Source organism: Centrocercus urophasianus, unplaced genomic scaffold, assembly GCF_019232065.1.
Source record: "Centrocercus urophasianus isolate 14NV4802_14NV808 unplaced genomic scaffold, USGS_Curo_1.0 seq_951, whole genome shotgun sequence".
In the NCBI taxonomy this organism is placed as follows: domain Eukaryota; kingdom Metazoa; phylum Chordata; class Aves; order Galliformes; family Phasianidae; genus Centrocercus; species Centrocercus urophasianus.
Window position 1 is genome coordinate 1 of NW_024885590.1, and position 8,168 is coordinate 8,168.

At 72.1% G+C, this 8,168-nt stretch overlaps 2 protein-coding genes and 1 long non-coding RNA gene across 3 annotated transcripts; 2 read left to right on the plus strand and 1 right to left on the minus strand.

Moving 5' to 3' along the window:
* Positions 1–23: 23 nt before the first annotated feature.
* Positions 24–3,495, plus strand: LOC122171756 (T-cell leukemia homeobox protein 2-like). The gene is made up of 3 exons (XM_042839520.1): positions 24–426; positions 2,826–3,063; positions 3,200–3,495. The coding sequence occupies exons 1-3, from the start codon at positions 24–26 to the stop codon at positions 3,414–3,416; spliced, it is 858 nt and encodes a 285-aa protein (XP_042695454.1). The 3' UTR covers positions 3,417–3,495.
* Positions 3,496–4,929: 1,434 nt separating this feature from the next.
* Positions 4,930–5,922, plus strand: LOC122171757. The gene is made up of 3 exons (XR_006172085.1): positions 4,930–5,007; positions 5,325–5,449; positions 5,525–5,922. It is a non-coding gene; the product is annotated as an uncharacterized LOC122171757 (long non-coding RNA).
* A 449-nt stretch (positions 5,923–6,371) lies between these two features.
* On the minus strand, positions 6,372–7,949 carry LOC122171758 (interleukin-12 subunit beta-like). Its single transcript, XM_042839522.1, has 5 exons — positions 7,820–7,949; positions 7,378–7,486; positions 7,131–7,312; positions 6,879–7,027; positions 6,372–6,530 (listed from the first exon to the last, which is right to left on the minus strand). The coding sequence occupies exons 1-5, from the start codon at positions 7,947–7,949 to the stop codon at positions 6,372–6,374; spliced, it is 729 nt and encodes a 242-aa protein (XP_042695456.1).
* Between the last annotated feature and the right edge of the window lie 219 nt (positions 7,950–8,168).

An 8,168-nucleotide genomic window follows, 5' to 3' on the forward strand; every position in this document is an offset into this window, starting at 1 on the left:
CCGACTCTGAGCGCGGCGGGGCCATGGAGGCGGCGGCGGCGGCGCTGGCGCGGGAGGGCGGCGGCGCGGCTCCCGCTCCCCACGAGCCCATCAGCTTCGGCATCGACCAGATCCTCAGCGGCCCGGAGCCCCCGGGCGGCGCGGGGCCGGCGAGGGCTGCCGGAGAGCCCGACTACCCCGGGCTGTACGGCGGCGGCTACGGCCCCGCCTGCTCGCTCGGGTCCTACAACCTCAACATGAGCATGAACGTGAGCGTGAACGTGACCCCCGCGCCCGCCGCGCCGCCCGCCGGGGTCATCCGCGTCCCCGCGCACCGACCCGCGCCGCCCGCACCTCCCGCCGCGCCGCCGCCGGTGCCGGGGCTGTCGGGGCTCACCTTCCCCTGGATGGAGACGACGCGGCGCATCGCCAAGGATCGGCTCTCAGGTGAGCGCTCCGCTCCGACGGCTCTCGGCGGCACCGACGGCGCGCGGCGCGGAGCGGCGGCTGAACGGGAGCGGGAGCGGAGCGGGGGCAGCGGCTCGGAGCGGGGAACCGTCCGCGCCGGGGAGCTGTGCCGGAACCGGCCGCGCTCCGCCTGTGCCGTGCGTGCGGCTGCTTCTACGGTGTGCGCCGGAGGCCGCCGAACGCTGCCGTGCCGGGGCCGGGCTCCCTCCGAACCGCCCCGCTCGCCGCAGCACCGCGCACCGGGATGCGGCCGCCGTCGGGGACCGCGCGCTGCGGCTCAGGGTGGGCGCTGCCCCCGGCGGCCCCGGGTCCCGATTCCCGTCGGAGCCGGAGCTTCGCCGCTGCCGCTCCCTGCGAAGTGCCGGGAGGTCCCGCCGTGCTTCGGCCGCGGGCTCCGCAGCACCGACCTGTTACAACCGCGGGGCTGCGGCCCCGGGTCGGCGGGAGGAGGGATGCCGTGCGAGGGAATGGGGAGCGAGGACCCTGTGTGGGGCGCACAGTGATACCCAGCTGTGTGTGGGAGCAGGGCGGCGTGGGGAGAAAACAGCACGCGGTGTCTGCGGGGCTGGGCGCCTGGCAGAGGGATGTGAGCCCACGTTGTGCAGTGTGTGTGGAACTGGGGCCTGTGCTGCGGGGTGTCTGCGTGACTGGGGATGCGGCGGGGACGGTTGTGGGGCTGGGGACGTGACGGGGAGGTGCTGGCGTGGCTGTGAGCCCGTGCTGTGCTGTGGTCGTTGTGCTGGGTTGTGGGATGTGTTGGGAGGAGGACGGGGCTGTGCAGGGTGTGCAGATCCGTGTGTGTGTGTGTGTGTATGGGGATGGATGCGGGGCTGCTGGATGCCGGGTTTGGGGCGAAGCCAGGGCTGGGTTGTGAGGGAGCGTTGGGGAGAGCGGTGGGGTGCAGCCGATGGAGCCGTGTGTGGGGTGCGTGGCTGGAGCAGCTCAGGGTGGTTGGTGGGGGTTCTGACCCCCTTTGCGGAGGATGTGGGGTGCTGGTGCCCGGTGCTGGGTGCCGGTGGGGTGAGCGAGGGGCTGTGAGCGAGGCTGAGTGCGGCTCCTTCCCAAGATGGCGGCTCTGCCACGTCCGCAGCACGGCCCTGTGTGGGGACGAGGGCGGCGGACGAGGCTGCGGGGGCTGTGGGGGCTCTGGAGGCTGCAAGGGCTGGGCCCTGTGGGTTGGGAGGTCTGGGGGTATGGGAGCCCATCCCGGCACCATCAGAGCCGGGTTCGCCTCCCGGCCCACCCGCGGGTGATGGAGCGCCGTCCCCGCGCATGGCCGTTGGTGACGTCCCCGTCTCCTGCCTGGCGCCAGCGGTGGGGGGACACGGCGGCCCCTCCCCGGCACGGGGTCTCCCAGCCGTAGCCATCACTCAGCGTTGGAGCCTTGGGGTGATGTTGGGGCTGTCGGCATCTGTTTGCAGTCAGGGGCCGCCCCGCGTGGGGAGGGGGCACGGGGGCGTCCGTCCATCCCCCCGACTGTGCAGCTCCACCTGCGCCGAGCGCTTCCGCCCCCGCCGCGGGCAGACGCCTTCCCACCACACTGCTGGGGTGTGGGGCACGGATGATCCGTCCCTGGGGCCTGCCGTAGGGTCTGCCCCGTGCCCCACAGCTGTGGGGTGCTGGAGCCCCACGGCAGCCCCGTGGCGGCGCGTTGGCGCAGCGCTGCCCATGCGGTGCGGTGTTGGCGATGGCCGTGGTGTCGCCTGCGCTGCAAGCACACGGCCCGGCTCCGTCCTCCTCCCGGCCCTTTGCTGTCCTGATGCTCCCGTGGCCTCGTCCCCGTGTCCCTATGGGAGGTGGCAGCCCCCTCCCCAGCCCCCCGCCCCCAGCGGCTGCAGGGCGGTCAACCCAGAGGCTGCTGCGTGCGAAGGGAAGGAGACATCAGCTGCCTCCGATGGCCTCCGGGTCCCATTCCCTCCGCAGGGAGTGCTGGGAGGCGGCGGGGCTTCGGCGCAACGCGGTGCTGGGAACAGGGCCGGGTTTGTGCTGCCTGGAGCCCTCCATGACCCTGGCGGTGGGACCGCTGTGCTTCTTGGTGAGGCCGGGGGTCCTGGCTGCTGGGTCCCCCTGGGGCTCAGGCGCACTCAGAGCCACGGCAGGAGGTGCCATGAGCCCCCTGACCACGTTTAGCGGCGCCGCGTCCTCTTAGGATCAGGATGTGAGGAATCCCTCCTCGCCCCCTCCCCACAGCTCCCACAAAGCTGCTCGGCCCACATCCCCCTCTGCGCTCAGTGCTGCCCGAGGGCCGCGCCGTCCCGGCAGCTCCCTGCAGGATGCTCTCGGCCCCATTCCCCGCCGGCGGCTGAAGCGAGGGCCGGGGCTGTGCCATGCCTGCTCCCCACACCCCTGCACAGCCGCTCGCCCCCCTCTGCCCACAGCCGCGCTTTCGCCCTTCGCGGCGACCCGGCGCATCGGGCACCCCTACCAGAACCGCACGCCGCCCAAGCGGAAGAAGCCGCGCACCTCCTTCAGCCGCGTGCAGATCTGCGAGCTGGAGAAGCGCTTCCACCGCCAGAAATACCTGGCGTCGGCCGAGAGAGCCACGCTGGCCAAAGCCCTCAAGATGACGGACGCGCAGGTCAAAACCTGGTTCCAGAACCGCCGCACCAAGTGGAGGTAATGGGGGGGGAGGAGGGGGGTTTCACCTGCGGCTCCTCCCGGTGCTGCTCGGCTGCTTTGCCCGCATCCCGGGGCGGGGGGAGGTGCCGTCCCCGTCCATCCTAGAGCCCAACCCTCACCACGGCCCCTGCAGGAGGCAGACGGCGGAGGAGCGCGAGGCGGAGCGGCAGCAGGCCAACCGGCTGATGCTGCACCTGCAGCAGGAGGCTTTCCAGAAGAGCCTGAGCCAGCCGCTGCCGCAGGACCCGCTCTGCATGCACAACTCCTCGCTGTACGCCCTGCAGAACCTGCAGCCCTGGGCCGAGGACAATAAGGTGACGTCCGTCTCGGGGGTGGCCTCCGTGGTCTGAGGGCGCTGCGTGGCGGATGGGAGCCCCTGTGCCCCCGGGGGCCCCGAACTGATGGGGGCTTTGGCCTGGAGGGATGCGAGGCCACCCCGATGCCCAGCGAAGGGGAGGGGAGGGGGCTGCTGCTTCCCGGTGCCACCCTGAGCGGCAGCCCCCTCCCCACACCACATCCGGGCCCCCTCACTGCCCTGGTGGAGCAGCAGCCCTGGGCAGGTGGACTCTGAGCGGGTGGACGCCCGACCCCCCCCAGCTTTCATCCCATGTGCCTCTGCCAGCCCGGAGCCTCTGGGGGGGCCGCCCACCCCGTGCAGCTCCTCGGGGCCCGAACCCCTTCAGCAGCTCCATGTGCTGGGACAGCCCCAAGGCGCCCATCCTGCCCAGGGAGGGCAGAGCCGGGGGGTGGCATCCCCTGGACTCACACATTCCCGGTGCTGGAAACTCACTGCTGCCCCCGTTCGTTGTGGGGCAGCGTCCCTCACAAGCATCCTGGTATCCGGACGAGTCAGAGTCCATCAGCTTTGGCTTCCAGCTGGGGGGTGCCATCGCTGGCCCAGCGTTCCCCGCACACCGGACAGATGGAGTTTGTCGGCCACACGGGGGGCTCCCGGTGCTCCCGGCCCCCGTCTGCAGCTCTGGGCCTGGACGATGGGCACAGGGTCCCCCCACGTGGTGGTGGGCGGCAGCAGCCCCCCCAGAAGCTGCTCCTGGGGCCACCTCTGCTTCCTCCCCTCTCTGTGTCTCAGTGTGGGGCTGAACTTTTGGTCTGGCACGATGCAGACAATGGGGGCAGTGGCTCTTCTGGGTCACCCGGTGAACTTCCACCCCCCCGTGTGTCCCAGCAGCGGGGTGCAGCCAGGCCGGGACTCAGACAATGCGGGGCTCCAGCCGGGTCCCGCTGCTAACGGGGCTGAGGCCCCGACCCCAACCCTAATAGCGACCCCGATTTTGACCTTGACCTTCCTGCTGACCCCAACCCGGCCCCGGTTCGTGGTGCTGCCGGGACGCCACGCGGTGGACGGGAAACGACCCGGGAGCGGAGGTCGCGCACCGGCACTCACGGGGACCGCGGGGACGGCAGCCCGAACCGGGACCCCTCGGGGCGCGCCGGGAGCCTGCGGTGCCGGCGGGGCCCCGGCCCGCCCCCGCCGGTTGCGCCCGTCGGTGGGGTTACGGGCGGGGGGGGGCGGGCATCGTCCCGCCGCTCCCGCAACGCTCCCGGGAGGAGGCGGGGCCGCCGGTGCCGGTTTCCCGACGGCGGGATTGGCTGCGACTCGGTGACGCGGCCCGTCGGACCGGGAGGGGGGAGCCGCCGCCGCCGCGCCGCCGCAGAGCCGCCGGGATGAGCGCGGGCGGCCCCGGCGGGGGGGAGGACGGCCCGGAAGGCTGCGCGCTGGGTTGGTCCGGGCCCCGCTGCTCTCCCCGCTCCCGGGGCGGCGAGGCCGTGCTCCGCGCCCGCGCAGAGGCTGCGGGGTACCGGCGGCTGCTCCGCGCCCGCGCGGCGGAGGTGGAGGCGCTGCGCGGGGCCGTGGGAGCGCTGCATCGGCAGCTGGAGGGGCTCCGCGACCGGCGCAGCGGGGAGCTCGCCAAGTATCAGGTAATGCGGGAAGGGTGTTGGGGGTGCTCGGGGGGCCGGCCGGGAGGTGTGAGCCGGGGGTGGTGCGCGATGGGGCTGGAACGGCGGGTCCCGGCGGTGTGGGGTCTCAGAGGAAGGGGAGTGGACGCTTGGGTTGGGGGCAGATGAGTGCGAGGATTGGGGGCGCCTCGTTACGGGGGGCGCGGAGTCTGGATGTGGGGAGCGCTGCCGCGGGGTGCGGCCGCAGCTGGGGGACAACGGCGGCTGTGGGGCGGCTGGGCTGGGGGTGTCGGGGTCCGGGTCGGGGTGTCGGGTTGGCGCTGACGGCCCGACCGCAGGAGCGGGTGGCGGAGCTGGAGCGGCAGATCGGTGAAGCGGAGCAGGAGATGGCGCGGTGCCTCCGGGAGTACCCCGCGCTGCTGCGGCTGCGGATGGCGCTGGACGCGGAGATCGCCGCGTATCGGTACGGGGAGGGGGCGCGGGTGGGGGCGGGGGGAACGCGGCGGTCGCGGGGCTCAGAGGAACCCCTTTCTTGCAGGGAGATGCTGGAAGGGGAGGAGCTGCGCCTGGGTGCCGTGGTACCGCCGTGACGGGGCGCCCACCCCTTCGCTGCGGACCAGGGACCGCCGGAACCCCCCGGGCTCCCGGCACCGGGCTGCTGTTCTGCGGGGCCCTCCGTGCCCCCCGGCCCCCTGGAGCGCCCTCCACTCCCGAGCCACGGGACCCCCGGACTCCTGGAACCCGGTCCTTCCGGACCCCTTTGCCACGGGAGCCCTGGGCTCCGCCGACGTCCCCGGGAGGCCCCCACTCCCCGGCGGGGCAGCGCCCCGGGCCGCACACCAGTCTCACCAGCCTCTCCAGAGCGGCAGCAGGGCTGCAGTCCCGGCCCTGGTCCACGCGGGTGCGCCTCAATAAACGCCCCGTGGCATTACCCAGCGCCCTGCGCTCCGCGTGATGGGGCCGCGACCCCCGGCAGCTCCGTGTGCGTGGGGCTGCGGCTGAGGCCGTGCCCTGCGCTGCTCCACGGCTGCGTGGTTCTGTGGGCCATTTCCTGCCAACGAGGCCTGGCTGCGGGGACTGTGCTCGTTCCCACCCGCCGCAGCCCCCAGCTGGAGCTGCCGGCTGGATGTCCTGCAGGATGCTGGGGGAGCGGCAAAGCAGGGCTGGGAGCTACAGGGCCCAGAGCCCCGCTCTGCCCCACGCGCCCCGACTGAGGTTTTTCACAGAAAAGCCGAGCTCAGCTCTGTTACAGAGGTTAAGAAAAAGCGCTTCAATAGAACAGGAGTGGATGGGAATGTCGGCACTGGGCGGCTTTGGGTGCCTCACCCCTGGGTGCTGCCCCTCAGCCCCCTCCACCCCACACCCCCCTGAGCGCCGTGCGCCCCTCAGCCCCGCTGCAGCCAGGCTGCGTCCACCTCCCTCCATCCGCTCCAGGGGCTCCAGGAGCTGTTGGTGTAGCTGTAGGGGTCCTGGCAGCTGATGCGCACCCGCCGCACGCCCTCCTGCAGGCTCATCTTCTCGGTGCCCTCCACAAAAGCATCAACCTGCAAAGGGGGTTTGGTCACAGCTTGAGGAAGGGCGCCGCGACCACCTGGAGGCACAGCGCTTGAAGCTGGGGGCACAGCAGTGAGGAGCCGCAGTTCTTCCCCATCCCAGGCAATGATGCTGCCTCACTTGGGCAGTGCTGGGGGGAAGCAGAGGTGACAGCTGGGAGTGACAATTTCCCAACCTCCCTCTTCCCCACCCCCGGGGGTCACCAAGCACTGCTCCTAACGATGCTGCTGCGCTGAGGGAGAGGCGGGGGGAGGTTTTGGTTGTGTGGGCAGAGGGAGGCTGAGCGCTCAGCGGTGCGGGTGGGGGGCAGTGGGGGTGCGGGCAGCCTGCCCCGTTACCTTGGTGCCGTTGGGGAGCTCGTACTGCAGCCAGTAGAGGAGGGCGAAGTAGGACCTGGGGAGCGGCCAGGAGGCCGGGGGGGCCCAGGCCAGTTGGAGCCGCCCCTCCTGGAGGTGCGCGGTCAGCGCCTGCGGGGGGTCGGGCCGCACTGCGGGCAGCAGAGCACAGCGGGGCTCAGCGTGGGGCTGCGGCCCGCCGGGCTTCCCGGCACCCTGACCCCCACCCCGGGGCCGTCTGTGGGCTGAGCTCACCAATATCACGGACAAAGAAATGGATGGAGAAGTTGAGGAAGGAGGTGTCCGAGATCCCCTCGAAGCGCAGCTGCAGCGGGCGCAGCTCCTCTGCGAAGGGGCAGAAGGAGGGGTCCGTGAAGGTGGCGTCGAACTGCCCGCCGTGCCCCGCTGCTGGCACCCAGTCCCCGACGGAGCCGTCGCTGTGCAGGAAGGCAGTGTGAGCGTGGGGAGCCCGCGGGGCCGGGCTGGGGGCTGCGATACCCACCTGTGTGTGAGGCGGGCGCGGAAGACGGCGGAGCGGGGCCCCGTCCAGGAGCAGCGGAAGGAGCCGCGGTAGGAGTCGGCCTGGCAGGAGGCGTCCCTGCCCTCCTCTCCTGACAGGACCGGGGACAAAGGGTTGGGGTCTGCGGGGCTGAGCTGTGTGCCCCTTCCCCAAACCGCCCCGCACAGCCCTGCCCGCGTGCGTCCCCTGTCCTGCAGGCAGCAGCACGGTCTTCCCCATCCCCGTACCGCGTGTCAGGCGGGTCCCCTGCCTGCCCCCACACTCGTTCCATCCATCCCCACCCTTCCCCATCACTCCACGTCTGTCTCCACCCCGTCCCATCACCCCACGTCTGCCCATCCTGCCCAACGGCGCACATCCCTCCCCACTGCTCTCTCCTGTCGCCGTGCCCCCATCATCCCACGTCCCCCCCAGCCCCAGGTACCGCTGTCCCCGACCACCACGTAGGTGCTGTCCAGCAGGACGCCGCCAGCCCAGCAGCTGTAGTTGCCGGTGGCCGGCAGGTCCAAGCCGATGATGGTGAGAGTCTGTCCCTCGGCCACGAGCTCAGCCATGGGCTCCGGCTCCCCGTTCTGCGTCCAGGTCACCCGCGGCTTCGAGGTGTTGCATTTCACCACCACGTCCTTGTTCAGGTTCCCCACCAGAACTGGAGGTGAAGTGCAGAGGCTGCGGTCGGTCTGGGTGCCCCCCGCCCCAGCTACGATCCACCCGCGGCCCCCAGCCTGCTCCGTCGCCCCCTATCCGCTCCCCATCCCTCCCTGCGCCGAGTGTCC

Bases quoted from the DNA above. Each gene is read 5' to 3' on its own strand.
- LOC122171756 (XM_042839520.1), top strand. From the start codon at position 24: ATGGAGGCGGCGGCGGCGGCGCTGGCGCGGGAGGGCGGCGGCGCGGCT. The intron at 427-2,825 runs GTGAGCGCTCCG...CTCTGCCCACAG, and splicing joins CGCCAAGGATCGGCTCTCAG to CCGCGCTTTCGCCCTTCGCG. The intron at 3,064-3,199 runs GTAATGGGGGGG...CGGCCCCTGCAG, and splicing joins AACCGCCGCACCAAGTGGAG to GAGGCAGACGGCGGAGGAGC.
- LOC122171758 (XM_042839522.1), bottom strand. From the start codon at position 7,949: ATGGCTGAGCTCGTGGCCGAGGGACAGACTCTCACCATCATCGGCTTG. The intron at 7,487-7,819 runs GTACCTGGGGCT...CGGTCCTGTCAG, and splicing joins CGTGGTGGTCGGGGACAGCG to GAGAGGAGGGCAGGGACGCC. The intron at 7,313-7,377 runs GTGGGTATCGCA...CTTCCTGCACAG, and splicing joins CGCGCCCGCCTCACACACAG to CGACGGCTCCGTCGGGGACT.